This window comes from Urocitellus parryii, chromosome 7 (assembly GCF_045843805.1).
Source record: "Urocitellus parryii isolate mUroPar1 chromosome 7, mUroPar1.hap1, whole genome shotgun sequence".
Taxonomy (NCBI): domain Eukaryota; kingdom Metazoa; phylum Chordata; class Mammalia; order Rodentia; family Sciuridae; genus Urocitellus; species Urocitellus parryii.
Window position 1 is genome coordinate 43,455,729 of NC_135537.1, and position 18,900 is coordinate 43,474,628.

The window sequence follows — 18,900 nt, forward strand, 5'->3', positions numbered from 1 at the left end:
TAACAAAAGGAAAAAAATACTATGTAGACCCCATTCATCCACATATATATCTGGATATGGATAGATAAATATATTTTATTGAATGTCTCTCTGAACTAAGTCAGAACTACAACAGTTAATCTTACAGTGGAGGAGCACATGGCAATTCTACTGGTGGCATTTTCTCACCTAAACATCATATTTGTGAAGAAAAGATATAATAAACTTCCACATTCCCTAGCTCAAATAAAACTAAAACAGAAAACAGAGCTTCTTGTAGGGTGGGAATATGGAATTTGGAGCATTCTGTGTGAAGATTCTAAGCATTTCCAATACTCAAAGCAAAAACAGACCAATGTCAATAACTTGATTTTATTTGGATACCAGTTTTCTTCCAAATATGAAAACATTCTTGAATACTTCAGGAGTGAGTGCATTGAAGGATATAGAGATCAATGACTTCAATTTGTCATTTTTTGGTCATCTGTTTCTGATTCCTTTATTTCTGTGAATTTCATATCCTATTGTACAGAGTAAGATTTATTCCTATTGGTGTTTAAATGGCTTTGGGGGATACAAGGTACAGGAAAATGGCATATTTGCCAAGTTGTTTTGTGTATTAGTTACAGATGATCTGAACTTTTACAAATGAATTCTAAGGATTCCAAATTTCTCAGTTTTAAAGATAAGCTTACAGCAAAATAGAAGTAAAACAAAACAAAATGCTGTAATAAAATGAAATAAAATCATGTTTACTCTTCATACACTAAAGCTAAATGCATAGTGATTTTTTAATAAAATAACTAAGTGAATTTTCTTACTAACAAAGATTAGGAAAAAAAAAAACTTTTGGCAAATCTTGACCAATGTTATGCAGTTACAAATTCACATCAACTTATTGGAGTGGAGGTCACATGCAGGATCGATACAATAAAATTTTTTAAAAATGTGCAAAATGCCAGTACATGGCTTTTTCAGAGAAGTTCCTAGAGTCAAGATCCATACTGCAACAAATGAGGCTCAGACCTCACTGTGGTCACCGAGTTTGTTGAAGTTCTGAAATAGAAGAGGAAGAAATAAACATACACTGCTTATTCAACTCTTAAATCAGTACCATTGGAAAAGAACAGTAGAAAGAGAAGCCAGCTATCCAGACACACTAAGAAAATGGACAGTCTATGAGGCAGGAGAGTATGAAGTTTACAGCTCCAGACCCACGGTCAGACTGCTAACTCTGAAACCAGCTCTTCCACTTACAAATGGCATAATGTCCGTGGCCCTCAGTTTCCCCATTTTGAAAAATGTTAAATAATAGTAGCTACCTCTAAAGTTGAGACAAGTTTAGTTAATTAATATAGATTGTAACCTTTAGAATATACCTGGAAGATGGTAAGTACTCAAAATATGAAGGGTATATAATGGGGATGATGGTGATAATAATCATCATAATAAATATTATTATTTTGTAAATACATACTCTTCTGATTAAATATAATAAAGATGATTCTATTAGGCACCAAATACTCTTCTAGGAATGAGGGAAGGCAAAATGATTCAAAAGTCACTGAAAAAGTGCAGGAAGTCACAGTGCTGGAAACAGTTTTAAAACTAAGTCATAAAGTCCGATATTTGGAAGGTAACTTTCATACCTCAGATCATGGGAGCACTACAATCTGCAAATAATATTCCCAAAGATGGCAATCTAATAAGCTTGGAGGAAAGCATCAGAGCAGAAAAACTGGCAAGCTATATTTAGAGTTTTTATATTTGTCAGAGGTAGATTCAAACTTCCAGGACAATAGATCCCAGAAGAAGCATTAAAGCAAGCAGTTTGTAATTGACAGGTAAGGCCAAATCCTCTAAGTAGTAACATTGTAGTAAGATGCAATTATTAAATAATTATTCATAACTGTCCCCAAAAGATGAATGGAAATATTATTTTTTGTTACAGATACTCTGAAGTGGAGATTGGAGGGATTTTAATAGATTTTAGATGTTAGTGAGTTAAAAAGCTAACACAAAAAAAATGCAAAGCCTTAATTCTATATTCTATATTTTTTACAACTCTTGCAAGCTCGTGTTATCAACTTACCTTGTTTGAATAAATGTTACTTATTGCAGCAGATACTGATTCAAAAAAAATTGGTTTCTCTGAGTCTAGGTTTCCATAGTACTTCATTGCTTTTATCAAGGAAGCTACGAGAAAGCAAAGGAAAACACCAAAATACATGAAGCAATGGAAGGATCATGTTCAGTGTTAGCCAAGGACACCCTCTTACCTGTGCAATTGGCTAATAATACATCCACACTCTGGTCCTTACAGTCCATGTACACCTGGAAGAATTAAAACAATACACCCACAATTAATTCAGAATAGCTAGCAAGAAGGAATAAAACAGGAATTGAGAGTGTCTTGTTTTTTTTTTTTTTTTTTTTTTTTAAAGTATGAAGTCAACCACCAGAGGGAGACATGGCTACATAGTCGGTCACAAACTGGCAAGCATCTAAAAGACTAAGGTTAGTATGAGTGAGGCATCTACCTTGACTACAATTAAGTCTGGCTGCTTATGTTTTCAACTTGATTGAATAAAAATCCAAACATCATCTTTCCTTTCCAGTAAGAATGATATAAAACTGTTCTCAACCACTTTTATTGTAAGTCAAGAAACCATTTGTGAAATTAACCTGCTGACCTGCTGCATATTTTAATATTTTACAATAATTTAGCATATCTATGGACTGGATAAATTCTACCCAGGGATGAAAAATTGAGAATATTACTATGATTCACACAATTTTGGTTTTCCAACTTTCTTTTTTTTGGCATTGAATTTGAACCCAGGGACGCTTTATTATTGAGCTATATCCCCAGTTCTTTTTGTTTTTATTTTGAGACAGCACACTAATCTTTTTAGGACCTGACTTATTTGCTGAGGCTGGCCTGGAACTTTCAATTCTTCTGGTTCAGGCTTCCCACTCTCAGATTACAGACATGGACCTTGGACCCAACTGGATTTCCATGTTTAAAGGTCTATCAAGATGAGAAATCCTTACTAATTTCCTTGGCATACTTTACTGTCTTGCCCCTTAAGTTCCAAAAAAAATCTCAAGAAGACACAATTTGTGAAAATCTCTGATCTTAAATTCATCCAGAACAAAATCAACCATGAGAGTCAATGACAGTAAATCTAGACATTTTAGTTTCAGGAGGATAAATTTGGTTATATAATTGTTATATATCTTTCATGAAAAGTGTAGAAATCTACATTTGCTATACAGTCTAAGGGTATATGTAATACATCCCAAGGGTCCCTCAGATTCTTTCAGCAGCAAATAATTTTCTCTATGAAAGACTAATTGTGAAATAATATTTATATCACTTGGGGAAAAAATGATCAAACAAAACATAAAAGAAAAGAAAATATGGACTTAGACTTTAACATTGAATAATTAGCTCCTGCTTGTGTTAAAATAATTAATTCAAGGTGACCTCTCAGTGTTTGACTTTTTCTTCAGCTCAGTGGAGCACAAACACGTTGCTATGGGTGGTTTGCTGATGCTGATAAACATAATCTCTAGTTCACTGACCTCTCTCGTGTCCCAAGTAAAAGAATAAATAGAAGTCATCCCACTTCCTTCAACCTACAACTTCCAGGAAAATGTTCCTTATGCTAAAGTGACCAAGAAGTGTTAACCAAGGGAGTGTTAACATCTCTGGCTAAAGAAGTCCTGTGGCTCTTTTCTCTGGCTTCTCTTCCAGGGTAGCTGGAACTAAGAAATAATATTAGTTGGAATGATATTAGTTGTACTTTATGAAATGAATTGTTAGAATTAGAAAATGGAAAGCTAACATTATTGAGTACTTATCAACTGGCAGACATTTTATTAGGTGGATTTTTTTGTTTGTTTTGGCATTGGACATTGAACCCAGGGACACTCTACCACTGAATTATATCCCCAGTCCTTTTTACTTTTTATTTAAAGACAGGGTTTTGCTAAGTTGTCCAGGCTTGAGGCCCTCCTGCATAAGCCTCCTGAGTTGCTAGGATGACAGGCATGGCCAACGCACCCAGCTTCTTAAGTGCTTTATATGTAATATATCCATTCTAAGTCTCATAACTTGATGAAATGGATACCTCTACTACTGGTTCCTATAATTACAAACAAACATTTGATCCTACCCATGTTAAGTTGTCTGTTGTATATAATAATGTTATTTAAATAATGAGGAAATAAATCAAATAGTAATAAGAAATTTTTTTAAAAAGGGAATACTAATATAAAACCACCAGCTTTGTATATACAGATATATATACACCTAGCCAAGGGCAAATGTTATTCTCTGCCAATTTAAAAATAAATTGGGTTGGGGATGAAGCTCATGGGTCAAGTGCTTGCCTAGCATGAATGATAACCTGGGTCCAATCCCCAGTACCACAAAAAATAAAGAAATACAATTAAATAAATAGATTGCATCTGTTGGTTTATTTCACCATTCAGTGGTATAAAATTTTAAAACCATAAATGAGAAAGAAAAAAAAAAAACAAGTTCTTTTTCAACATGCCCAGTGCTTAGATTGTTTGGATTCCTCTGAATTGTCCACCTAAACTCAATGGGAAGAGGTAACAACTTCCTCCTCTTTTATAATCCTGTCTTGTTTTTAAATGTCTAGAGAGGGCAGCTAATAATTTCAGAAACAAATTTAAAATGCAATTGATCAAAAAATATGCATACCAGCCTTTCCAAGTAAAAGAACAATTCTAGTCTCATGTTTCTCAAAATATGATCCCTGGACACCTAGAATTACCCAGGGTTGTTTAAATGAATATTCTGGACCAGAATCAGGTTTCAAACAAATGCATTTCGAAGGAGCATCCAAATTACCTTGAAGCATAAAAGTTGAAGACCTTGGAAACACAAGTAAATAAAAAATGCCGAACATAAAAAGCCTTCCAGTGGAGAATGGCTACGTGTTTGCAATCCAGGTTTAGTTGCAAGAAAATACAAAATATTTGGTATACTGTACAAAGCTTTTATGTTAAAAAAAAAGAAGGAAAAAAAGTATAAAAGGGTAATTTGCCAAAAGTAGCCAATAGATTTAAAACCTGAAGTATTTAAATTTCAATTGTTTTGTATTATTTATTGTCTTGATATATCTCCCAATCCAGAATCAAAATCACTGCCTCATTTCTACAAAGGAATCAGCTGAGATCCAGGTAGGGGACGTAACTATTGACACCTCAGTGGGTATGGCAGAGCCAGTGCTTTCCCTCCACATGCTCCTGCCTAGAAAAGTGACAGGATGGCTTACCTCTGTACTTCCTTGACTTTGAAAAGTTCAACATTTCAAAATCAATTTAAAATACAAATGAATAGAGACTCAGGTTTGCATTCTCACAAGAAAACCATCAAAATTCACAATGTAAAACAATGTCAAAGCTACAAATCCAAACACTTTAAAAATCAATGTCTGGCCGGGCATTGCTTGAAATCTCAGTGGCTCTGGAGGCTGAGGCAGGAAGATCATGAGTTCAATGCCAGCCTAAGCAAAAGTGAGGTGCTAACCAACTCAGTGAGACCCTGTCTCTAAAATAAAACACAAAATTGGGCTGGGGATGTGGCTCAGTGGCTGAGTGCTCCTGAGTTCAACCCCCGGTACCCCCCAAAAAAGTTAATGTCCGATTTCTACTTTTAGCCATAATAAGTAACTAATGAGAGACCAACCCATCTTCCACAAACAAAGAGACAATTGGACAACAACATACAAACAACTGTATTTAGACAATAGGCCTCCAGTGGTTTAGGACCAAGTCTCCTAAAAGCAGCAAGACAGATGAGGCAAGTCCTCCAGAGCTCAGCTTGTTGCCACAAAGCAGATTCCCAAATCCACTTTGGTGTGGATTGGGGAGATCCAAGCAAAATGAGCTGCTTATATGGATTGAGAAGACAGAACAGGAGTTCGGGGAGGGGAGATGGTAGAGAGAATATAGAAAGGAAGAAGACTTGCAGAGAAAATTTTCTAGAAATTTTCACAGTATTTTGATTAAGGCTTTGAGTTAATACTAAGCTGCTCAGGAGATATGAAGATAAGAAGATTGGATAGAAAGGATATGAAGGAGATAAAGATTGCTAGGGAACCAGCACCTGAAGACCAGCCACACTGGTGCGCAGACACTGGTGGAGGACTGAGAATAGAGGTTTTTCCACCCTCAATCTGTTGTCCCACCCCAATCTTCAATTTAGAATATTGAGGGGGAGAACTGAAGGAAATAAGGAAGGGGGCGAATTCCTTATTGATTTAGTATTTATTTTTAAAAAATAGAAAGAGAAAACAAATGCCAAAAGTGTCTTAAATTTCCTTGAATTCACAAAATTAAGTGTTCTTCCATCTGTGGAAATGAGGTTTGTGAGTTATGGGGGTTTTCAACAGTGGACTTTGTGTTTTGCACATGTGGGTCATGGAGAAGCCATGGAAATAATGGCATAGAGGAGGTATCATTGCCAAAGAGAATAGAGAAAAGTCCCTGAGTGGGACACTTTTTGAGAGGCCAGGAATAGTATTGGGCCACCATGTGAGAGAACAAGGCCATTTGATCATGTAGTTGGCGTTCTGTAGGGGACTTTTACTCTTTTGGAAACCTTGCATGCCAACTGCTATAGATGCTATGCCCACCACATCTCAAGGCTGTGTTTTATACCTACCCAGTAAATACTCCATCTCTGATCCTCACACATGTACATACCTAAAAGCTTGATGGGATCTCCTGAAAGCAAATCTACAGTGGTGTGAAGTACAATGTCTTACGTCCCTTCAAGGGAAGGATTATCAGACTTCAGAGCTGAGAGAATGGCTGATGAAGAATCCCGTTACTCAAATTATGTTATATGCATGTATATGCGATGGTGAAACCTACCATTCTGTGTAATTAATATTTACCAGTAATTTTAAAATAGGCCTGTTACTAAAGAGAAGGGAAGGAATCAATCCAGACACAGACTGTGAATACCTCAACCAGCATGGAGACGCCAGAATAGTCAAAAAAGGTCAAGCCACTGCAATCCAGGATTAAGGCCGACTTGTCGTGAGAGCTTGACTGTGTGGTTTCCTCTGTAGGAAGAACAGAGACTTCAGTTAGGGAATATTCCCAGACGTTTTTGCTGCTGACTTCATTGAATGGTGTCAAGACAATAGTGACCTCGTGTTTAAAAATAATAATTCCAAACGCCTCTTCATTTTTACATTTTCAGTTAATTACTAATTATTTTCTGAACTTGGATATTTTATTGTTAGGATGTTATTTAAGGTAATTATCACATAACTCAGAGAGGAAGGCAGGGTAGTTTAATTACCAGTATCATTTCACAGATAGACAAATGGGGTAGGCAAGTTTAAATGATTTTGAAAAGATATCTAACAAGTTAGAACTAAAAGCGAGGGTAGAACAGAGGCCTCTAAGGATATGCTTTCCACGATATTACATGTTTTCTTGATGGGTGTGCCCAGAGGAACAGCCCTGTTTTGTGATGCTTGAGGTTTACACAATCTGGGATTCACACTTTAAGTCAAAGATCCATTTCTTCGGCTTGTCCCACAAATTTTAAAGGGACCTGTATGACAGACCCTGAAAATTAAGCTTTATTTTCATAGTAAAACTGCCTAAAACTGCCTCTGAATGTACTTAATAGGAAAGAAAGAAAAGATGCTACTTGGGAATTTATGACTTCTTTTTTGATTGACATTCTCAAGGCCACAGCTTCCTCATGTGAGATGATGTTTCTAAATGGTGACAAGTCCCATTTGGGATTCCTCTAAACATAACATAGCTCTCAGAGAAGACCATGTAGGCTAAATGTATCCCCAGAATTAACAGTCAACATTTATGAGATAAATTCCAATTCATAATTATCATGAAATTCTCTGGAAAAATTAATTCTTAATTAGAATAATTTGCTAGTAAAAATTCTCAAGGTTTCTCCTCTATTACAGCAGAAAATGTGAGTATGATTGTTTCTTGATTTGTAGAAAAATATGAGGGAAAGAATGTTTTAAACAAACTACTGCTAGAGTGAAAAACAGAAGAACAGAAACTATAAAAGAGACATGAAAATTTTTATATGGCAGTAACTGTTAGAAGAAGGAGAAATGATACAAAGTAAATTTCAACATATTTGAAAGGTGGTATTCAGGTACATGATTTGTTTTGAAATTTCACCTTTGGGTGTATATTTGTATTTATTAATTGATCAGTAACTACAAAGTATATAGTATGTTGAGGACATTTTTAAAATACAGTGGGTACTAACAAATATGAGTGAGATGATCCTACTTTCTTCAAGGAACTTATAATATCCTTGAGTGACAAGAATAGGATTGGTTCAGAAGTGACATATGATTAAAAATGATAAAACGAAAAAGAATGAGAATTTACTAAAGGAGAAGTCTCACTGGAGTGATTGGGGAAGGCTTCATGTGAAAAGCAGCCTTCAAGGAAATGATGCAGAGATGTAAGCATCCCAACCATATGGACAGCTTTAATTAAACACTAATGACAGCTTCAGATCTCAGACTCCTCCTGCTCCCATTCAACCGGCATGTACTGAGGGGCGACTCTGGGCCAGGCACTGCAGTTGTGCCTTCTGTTGCCCTGTTTTTCCTGCAAGAAGGGGCTAAGCAGTTACTACAGGTTCAGGCTATGCTTCTATTGGTCTAAAATGATAAATTAGAACTTCAAACAAAATTGAAAGTCACAACAACTTAGCTTATCCACTGACCGCTCTATGTGGTGGCATTGTTAGCCTTCACCATTTGTCTCAATAAACACAGGACTTACCTCTATTATTGCAGGGACCTGTTGATACTCTTGGGTATAATGTGCCCTGCTCATTATCAGACAGGAAAAAAAAACTGAGATGTCACAAAAAAAGCAAAATACTTGCTCTAAGAAAAGAATATTCAATAGTGGAGTGTTGGTCGGGTTATAAGTACATTTTTATGTAATTTAGAAACATTTCATTAAATTTTGAGGATATAAAAACCTCTCAGTTAAACATCAGGTAAGTATCTGTGGTTTTTGATGTAGATCTTTTTTGAAGATGCTTATTTTAAAAATGAAATTTATATGGCTTCTTTGCTCATGCTAATCACGTACACATCTTCCCTACTCCGTGTTCAATGAGAACATGTTGGTGGCTTGACATTAGTGATGATGTAGATATTTTCATCATAGGAATGTTGGCAAATGTTACAGATAAGTGCTTCTGTGCAGCACCACCCCATGTCCCCCACTCCAAAAATTGCTTGTTAAAGATGTTCCAGCACACCAATGCTTGGAGGTGGGCATGCTTGTTAAACATTAATAAAAAAAATCATCAGTTAAAAAAATATATAGCCTTCATTAAATGAATGGCTTAGACCACTGAAATATGTGGCAAAAGATCTTAAATTAACAATAATGACACAATTTGATATCAAAATTAGTTCTTCTATCTTCCACTTTTTATAATATGTTCTGACCAAATGACATCAAATAGTACATATTTCAAAATAAGGTATAATCTAAAATTCTTTATCCAAAAATTTCTGTAGGAAAATAGCATTAATAATTAGACCTAAAAATAAAAATTAGTGAATAACAAATTTTTCTAATGTGTTATTCTTTATTCACTAGAAAGCATAATCGTAATGTTTACAAGAGAGGGTTAGTAAAAATAAACCGAAATTGAAACAATATAAGTCACATTTGATTTTTTAAGTCAATAAATTTTATTAAAAGAAACTACAAATATTATTGCTTATACCCCTGTGGCATGAGTTCTATCATCAGATTCCACAGCAGGGCAGACAAGATTATTTAGTTTACTTTTTCCACTAAGGTCAAACAAGACCTAAGTATTTTATCAACTCAGCATTTTGGAAAACCACTACTAGGTGACCAAAAATTTGTCACTCTGAACATTAAAAATACTACAGTGAAAAAAATCTGTGTATTTATCTAGAGAGATTGATAGCTGTATCTAAAATAGCAAATACTTATCCACAACTATATGGCACGAGTCTTTTGTTTTGCTATTGTTGATAAAAAGATATTGAAAATATTTTTTAAAACAAGTTTTTTTCTTTCTATCTTACTACTTTTATTTCACTTCTAAATTGTACTTGTCATCCTCTCTTTTCTTATAATTATTTCATAATTTAAGTGGTGATGGATTATGAACCATGTAAATGTTTGGGCTTTATCAGTAGTGATATAAAATTTTCTCTTCCATTGTCTCAGAGTGTGTTCATGCCATTACTTTCTTTGTCTTTTATTTTTATATCTGAGTTTCTTTTCTGCATTTTTTTTTACTTTTTTTCCTTTTGTAGTTGTAGATGGACAGAATGCCTTTATTTTATTTGTTCATTTTTATGTGGTGCTCAGGATCAAACCCAGTGCCTGACGCATTCTAAGCAAGTGCTCTGTCACTGAGCTACAACCCCAACCCCTGCAATTCTTTTAATCGATATATGTCTATATTCTTCAGGCCATCCAAAACAAAAACAAAATAAAACAAAGCAAAACAAAAGACTCATGCCATATAGTTGTGGATAAGTATTTGCTATTTTAAAAGAAGCAATTCATGGTGCCTTTTCTAAATAAAAAAGACAAAAGGATATCCCAATGATTAAGTCACCAATTCACTCAAATAAAAATTAAAATACAGTGGACATTTCTGAAATCTTCTTAAAAAATAAGTGAAGTCTTCCTTTTACACAGTATCCTCTGGGTTCTGCAATTGTGCTGATTTTATGGATATAACCTTGTGTTCTAAGCTTCTAAGTAAATCAACTAGTGCAATAAAAATCACATCATCCCAGAAAAGAGTAAAGTGAATGCACAGCTAATATCCTGCCTTAAGCAAAATAAGGTAAGCTTGGAGCATGTGCAGAGAGACAACTAATCTATACCCATGTGGGATGTGGTAAATGATAGGCTTTATCTACAAAAAAATAAATAAATAAAAAAGAAAACATTTCAGAAAGAAATTAACCATCAGGTGTGGGTGGGCAATTAACTCCAGACTGTGGAAGCCAGCTCTTTCCTGTAGAATATTCATTAACTCCTTTAATTAAAAAGTATTCATAGTTGCATAATTTAGAAGTGCCTTTCATATACTTCAAAAGATTCTTGACAGTCTGTGAGTCACTCATAATTTTTTAAAAGTTAAGTATTTTCTGTTGATATCAATTAACTATTGAGAAACAGATTTCTTAAAAATCTCTAATTTTCTCAAGAAATAAGGGTACAAGAAACATTTAAGACAAACAACAACACTACCTTTGGAAACATGCACATGTTTTTGAGAATTTCATTCATTCATTTATTCATGTGTTCATTCAAGTAGTATAGATGCTCTGGAGTTCTTACTCTAAGTACCATCTTAGGAAATGTGAGTTCAACAGTGAACAAGAGAGATGATGGTCTCTACCTTCAGTGGACTCACAAACAGGGAAACCAGTCAGTTGAACTGGTAATTCTAAGTGTTGTGAAGGCTGAAAAAAATTAAAGAAAGTGCTAAGGAAGCACAGGAGATCGGATGTGGTTGACAGAACAACCCACCCCACCCCCTCCATCTTCACAACTAATCTTCAGGATCTGTGAATAGGTTACCTTGTATGGCAAAAGTAGCTTTGCAGGTTTGATTAAATTAAGAATGTTAGGATTTGAGATTATCCTGTATTGCCCAGGTGCATCTAATGCAATCATAGGAGGCAAGAGGTATAGCCAGAGCATATGCTGTGACAAAAGAAGAGGTCAGAGAGATTTGAAGATTCCACACTGCTGGCTTGAAAATGCAGGGTGGGGCAGATGCCTACAAGAAGTTGAAAAGAACAATAAAATAGAGTGTACTCTAGGGCCTCTAAAAGGAATATATCCATGCCAAAGTCTTGATTTTATGTCCTTAATATTCATTTCAGATTTCTGTGGCCCCAAACTGTAAAATAATAAATTGTGTTATTTTAAGCCACTAAACTCAACTATTTGCTACAACAGCAGAAGGAAATTTATACACCAGAGCTGTTGATTTGGGTGGTGTTATGGACTGGGTTATAAGATTTCTCCCCAAAACTCATGTGTGTAAAGACTCAAGATTGTTTATAGGTGAAATGATTTTGATCAGCCTATTAATCCATTCAAGTGGATTAATGGGTGGTAATTATAGGCAGGTAGGACATGACTGGAGGAAATAGGTCACCGGGGTGTGCTCCTAGGGATTATATTATCCCTGGCTCCTTGCACTCAGGCTCTCTCTGCTTCCTAGCTGACACAAATCCAGCAACTTTCCTCTGCCATGCCCTCCCACCATGATGTTCTGCCTCACCTTGGTCCCAAAGCTGTGGAATTGGCCAGCCATAGATGGAATCTCTGAAACCATGAGCCAAAATAAACTTTTCCTCAAGTTTTTCTTGTCAGGCTTTTGGTCACAGTGCTGAAAGCTGACTAACATAGGGAATAGAAGAGGGTGAGAAGAGGACCTTGTTTAGACTTCAGGGTCCACACGAAGAAACCATAAACCATGTCTTCTTTTTTTATCCTTGAAAATGCAGGATCTATGACTGCACTCAAGATTTACTGCATGTTCAATAAATGTGAGAAATATTTGCTGAGTGAACAATGGCAGGAATGAAGGAATGGGATGTGTGAGCTGAGACCTGGAGGAGGACTGGAGTTTAGTAGATAAACAGGAGCTGGAGGCTAAACTGGCAAATCATAATACTAATGGAGATCTCAACAGGGTGCCTCTTAGATCAACATAAGATGACTAAAATGTTGTGGGGACCCAAACCACTAAACATAGTCATAGAAGATTTCTCCATAGGTGAGCAATTGTTATTTTCATTCAGAGAATTACCACATTTTCTATCTTATGATATATGTGGCTTCTTTCATATCTTTTGATTATTCTATCATCTGTTCAACTATGAATCTTCTCCTGAGAAGATTAATTCTCTTCTACTTTGCTCATTGCTGTATTCAGTTCACGCCTCCCTCAGCTTTGGTCACTTCTGGATCTTTTCTGTATTCTCCAAAACCCACTGAATGTCTCCGACATGACCTCCCATGAACTTCAATTTACAATGCTCCAAATCAAACTCAGCTTCTCTGTAGCCACCCTCCTGGGATCCTTATTACTCCCAGCTAGAATGCTTCAAAGCTTTAGAATCATCATTTGTTTCACAGCAGAAAAAAAATAATATGAAATTTATACTAATTCTTTCTGAACTTAATTAAGGACAGAATCAGAGTCACAAAGTGAAAATGTATACATAATGAAACCAAGAGTTACAGGTTTTAGTGACTAAATGCGTATTGTCCCTTTGTCCCAGATGTTGACAGCCTATAAAAATTTACACTGGTCAATAAATACACCATTTGTGGCAACTTTGAGATAATTATTATGTTTTTAGAGGTCTATTCTTTTGAGAAAAGCAATAGGTAAATGATTAGAGTACTTAAATGTGTATATGTATGTATACATACATACAGATGAAAATACAAGAAGCATATATAAGCTCTAGATTATGATTTTCAACTTATTTTAATAGGTCACATCAATTCTGTTGAAATATTTACAGAATTGAAAACTTGGGACTTACTAGTTTAAATTGAGAGGGGGAAATCAAGAACAAGAGCAATAAACCTAGCCTTGGCATTTAAAGTAGAACAGTGAGGGCAGGATGTGTGACTGAACAAGAGGGAAGAGGACTGAGGATGTTTTTGGAGTGTCTAAAGACAGGAGAGGATGAAGATGGCAGAGGAATATTCTCATCAACTACTTCTGACCACTGTAAAGGGCCACTGGGCGCCAGCGTTTCAACAGGATACAGCAAAGTGGCTTTCTCATCAGCTACTGTTCTGTGCAAAGTGGAATAGGTGCTGGGAGGCAGAGGTGAGAACTCCCTGAAAAGTTTTCATTTTAACAGCAAAGTAAACCATTGAAAAAGCCATCATTAAGTAAGCACTATATCACTATTTTAGAAGAGTTCTTTGAGAACACAGGCAGGAAACTGCAAATTTGCCATGAGAATTTAGGAAAGACCAGAGAAGTTAATACTTAAACTGCATCCATGTTGACATGAATGGATGCAATTGATTCACATATTTCTTTTCTGTTCTAATATATATATATATATATATATATATATATATATATATATATATTATATATATTATACATATATCACACTTTAATACAATAATTACTTAATACATATTTAATCAATTATATAAGCATTCTGTATTTTTCTATCCATTGTACTATTGACAAATATTTTGCTTGTTTCCAGTTTTTTATAGGATAATAAAGAGTGCTATTATGAAAAATCTTGCACTATATTTCCCCATTAGTAGAATTCACTGGTAAAGACCCTGAGGTAAGGAATTTTCTTTGTGAGAAGATTTTGAAGTAATGATTTAATTTCTTTAGCAGTTACAGAAAAATTTATAGGAATTTCTTTAACTTTCTGAATCAGTTTTTGTAAAATTATAGGTTACTAAGAATTTGACCATATTTTCTTTTGGATCAGGCGACCAATAACACTCTCATCTTTCACACATCCATAGTGAATGTACATGAATGGTGTGAAGAAACAAATGGTGTGAACATACTCTGTATACAAGCAGAAATATGAAAAATTGTACTTTACATATGTAATATGAAATTTAATGCATTCTGCTGTCATATATAACAAATTAGAATAAAAGATTTATTAAAAAAACAAAGTAGATAAAAAGATAAAATAAAAACACTTAGATTCTTTTTACCTAAAGCTCACTCACCATTGCAGTTGCCATTGGATAGAGAATTCAGCAGCGTGTTTTGTTCACACTGAAATGAAAACAAATGCAAAGAAGAATAATGTTATTAAAAAATGACACTGTCCATGGGGGGGGGATAACACATAATTTCTTATCTACAGTGAAAGAAAGTCTCCAGAAAATATTCTTCACAGGATTTGTTTTCAGAATTCTTCATACAATAAACTTTGAAATTATAAGATGAAAAAGACTTCTAAGGGTATATTAGTTCATGGATTATTGATGTTATCAAGTCAGACTGTCTTCTTTAGAATGTTTGCTGTAAAACTTAGTTTGTTTCCATTTTGGGTTGGAAATTAAACATTTGTTTGAGTTTATCGTGTAGCATACACAACAGAAATTAACCTCATTAACAGGGCATTCTCAGAGACAGAGAGAGCCACGTGTCAGACATTTTGTGTTACACAAAAGTTAAATCCATGAAAATGCCTGAGAAACATTCCTAATTTATGGAGATGCCGGAGAAGGAGAAGGAGAATGGCTCTCTATCCTTCAGTGAAGCTTCTCTAGCAATATCTGATGCCCCTAATGAGACCACATGCTATCTACTTCTTGAACACTGTATTATTGTTATTTTCATTAATGGGGATGATAGCAACTGGTATTTTTTCAGTACTTACTGCACACTGAGGACCTGATGTTGATCATTTCATCCTCAATCTCATTTTCCACATGAGAGAGTCAAAGATAAGGGAAGTTATGACACTTGATTAAATTCACAGAGGTGTTAAGAGCTGGGCTAGACTCAAAGCCTATGTCTCTCCAGTTCCAAATGAGGCTTCCAAACATTGCTTTATGCTGCTGCTGTTGTGAAATTATTTTTCACTTTTAAGGTACACTAGAGAAATTTTATTTTCCCTTTTGGATACCCAATGATACAGCTTATATATTTTGAGTATTGCTTTGATAGTTATCAGCAGTACAGTTTCTTCTTTTTAATTGATTTTATTTTTTTAAATACACTACAGCGGAATGCGTTACAATTCTTATTACACATATAGAGCATAATTTTTCATATCTTTGTATATAAAGTATGTTCATGCCAATTCATGTCTTTATACATGTACTTTTTTGCATTACAATTCTTATTACACATATATACTACAATTTTTCATATCTCTGTTTGTATATAAAGTATGTTGACACCCAATTCTTGTCTTCATACATGTAGTTTGGATAATGATGTCCATCACATTCCACCATCCTTGCTAATCTCCTGCCCTCTCCCTTTCCCTCCCACCCCACTGCCCTATCTAGAATTCATCTATTCCTCCCATGTTCCCCCTCCCTACCCCACTATGAGTCAGCCTCCTTATATCAGAGAAAACATTTGGCATTTGTTTTGGGGGATTGGCTAACTTCACTTAGCATTATCTTCTCCAACGCCATCCATTTACCTGCAAATGCCATGATTTTATTCTCTTTCATTGCTGAGTAAAATATCAGCAGTACAGTTTCTACCAGCTTATTTCACATTTCTCAATCTGTTATGGTTTAGATCTGAGGTGTCCTCACAAAAGCTTATGTGTTAATGCAAGAATAGTCACAGGTGAAAGAATTGGATTATGAGAGTTGTTACCTAATCAATCCATCCTAGATTGAAAGGACTGACTGGGTGGTAATTGTATGTAGGTGGAGTGTGGCTGGAAGAGGTAGGTCACTGGAGACATGCCCAGGAAGGGTTTATCTTTATTACAGACCCTTCCTACATCCCTGCCTCCTTGCTGTCTGAGGGAGGAGCTTCCCTCCACCATGCCCTTCCTCCATGATATGCTGCCTCACCTTGGGCCCAAAGAAATGGAGTCAGCCATCTATGAACTGAACCTCTGAAAGCATGAGCCCCAAATTAACTTTCCCTTTTTTAAGTTTTTCTTGTCAGGTGTTTTGGTCACAGCAACACAGAGCTGACTGAAACATAGTCTCAACCTTCCTTTTATGTAGCATTTGAGTAATGTCATCTATATGGTGTGGCTGGTGATGATAGTTAACCCAATTAAAGGAATTGGCCCCAAGACACATTCAACAAGTGTGAACTTCCTTTCCCTCCTCTTAAAACTGCCTACTTGAAATTCTGTGCATAATTTCAAATAATTTACATAGATACTCCACCTTTAAGGAGGTAGATTCCAAACCACAATCCTTATCTGTGATCTACACACAGTGACTTCCTTCCATAGATACAGCACAGAAAGGGTGACAATACAGTGACTTTACATAGGAGAATTCAGGCAAACATTACCTCATTCGGTGATCAAGGTCAACATCAGTAACAAATAATATTGATATTATGTACTTTTGATTGGTTGTAGTAAAATAATCACACTTTGCTGCTATAGATTTCCTCCCCCAAACTCATAACCCCAGTCTTATTATGAGAAAAACACTGGACAAATTCTAATAGAAGAGCATTCTATAAACTATTTAGCCAATACTACTCAAAACTTTCAAGGTCTTTAAAAAAGCAATAGACAAGATGAGCCTAAGGAAGCATGACAACTAAATATAATGTGGCATCTTGGATGGAATTCTGTAATAAAAAAGGAAATTTAGGTAAACTAAGATGATGTAAGTAAAACATGGACTTTTGTTTATTATGTCAATTATATCAACCAATTGTATCAATATTTGTTTTTCAATAATGACAAATATGCCACAGTAATGCAAGATGTTAATAATAAAGGAAACTGGGTGTGGTGTGGAGTACCTGGATGACTGAGAGACAACACATAATCAAGGACATAAGAGAAAGAAGATATCATTGTGATCTGGAGTAGTCAAGAGAAGCTTCATGAGGGCTGGGGTTGTGGCTCAGCGTAGAGCACTCACCTAGCATGTGCGAGGGTAGGGTTCAATCCTCAGAACCACATAAAAATAAATAAATAAGTAAATAAAGGTATTGTGTTCAACTACAACTAAAAACTATATTTTTTTAAAAAGAGAAGCTTCATGAAAAGTGCAATCAACTGATATAATAATAGTAGCTAAGAGTGTAAGGTTTTTGAGTAGGCCAAGCACTATTCTAAGTGCTTTGCATATTTAATCATATTGTTATAGATGAGGAAATTGAAGTACAAAGGTCCAGTAACTTGGTTAAAGTTCAACAGCTAGTTAGTAGTAAACCCAGGGAGTTTGGCTTCAAAGTCCAGCTCTTCATATTGCAGGGAACTGCAGGACTCAAAGAATGACAAATAGCTCGTTTGCATTAACTCTTACTAATGCACATTTGATTCAATAACTCTGATAATGGACATTACTTATGGAAATCAAGAAAACTGAATTTTATAATAATGTTATCATAATAATGGTAGTAATTTGTGCTTCTCTGAAACCATTTATTGTATTCTTTCTTTAAGAGTTAGATCTAACAAATTGTGTTTTTGTTAGGAACTCAGTAAAAAAAAAAAAGTCCTTTGAGGTTTGAGGATATAGCTCACTTGGTAGAGTGCTTGCCTCCCATGCACAAGGCCTTGGGTTCAATCTCCAGCAACACAAAAACAAACAAACAAACAAAAAACTTCCTTTGAACTAAGTGACTTGTCTTATTTATTCTTCTTGAGGTTATAGTATCTGGTACACATATTCATTAGACATGCACTCAGTAAATGAATGAAAAGATAAGTGAGGGATTACCTGAAGGCTAACTATAATATCCATCTGAAAAGTATCATATGATATTAGGTTTTGCTGAGGGGAGAGGGTTGCAAACACTTTTATAATGTATTATTTTTATATGATATATATTTTAGTGCCATGAGGTACAGTTACCTGTAGTATGACATTTGAATCATAAAGTCACTGTTCCTGCCTACCTTACTGATATCATCAAGTGGCTGGTTGTTGGCATTTTCCTTTTGCATTATGTTTATTAGATCCATATGAAATTTCTTCACATTTAGAAAAACAAGTGGATTGTTTATTGAGATAATTTTCACCTGCTGCAGGCTTTCCTTTTAAGGAAGAAAAAAGAAGTAGGTTTAGAACTCTGAATTAAATAAAATGGAATAACTATACCCAATGAATCTAAATCTTTTAACTCCAAATGTCACTCAATTGTAGAAGCAA

The 18,900-nt window shown here is 35.1% G+C and overlaps 1 protein-coding gene across 2 annotated transcripts in view; it reads right to left on the bottom strand.

Moving 5' to 3' along the window:
• Positions 1-327: 327 nt before the first annotated feature.
• Slc26a7 (solute carrier family 26 member 7) overlaps positions 328-18,900 on the bottom strand; it is a 99,994-nt gene continuing 81,421 nt past the window's right edge. For both annotated transcript variants that reach the window (XM_026383426.2, XM_026383416.2), the window contains 6 exons: positions 18,648-18,785; positions 14,800-14,848; positions 6,988-7,088; positions 2,259-2,313; positions 2,072-2,175; positions 328-1,035 (listed from right to left, as the gene is read on the bottom strand). In XM_026383426.2, coding sequence (XP_026239211.2) covers positions 1,000-1,035; positions 2,072-2,175; positions 2,259-2,313; positions 6,988-7,088; positions 14,800-14,848; positions 18,648-18,785 — 483 coding nt within the window. In that variant the 3' untranslated portion in view covers positions 328-999. The remainder of the gene's footprint in view (positions 1,036-2,071; positions 2,176-2,258; positions 2,314-6,987; positions 7,089-14,799; positions 14,849-18,647; positions 18,786-18,900) is intronic.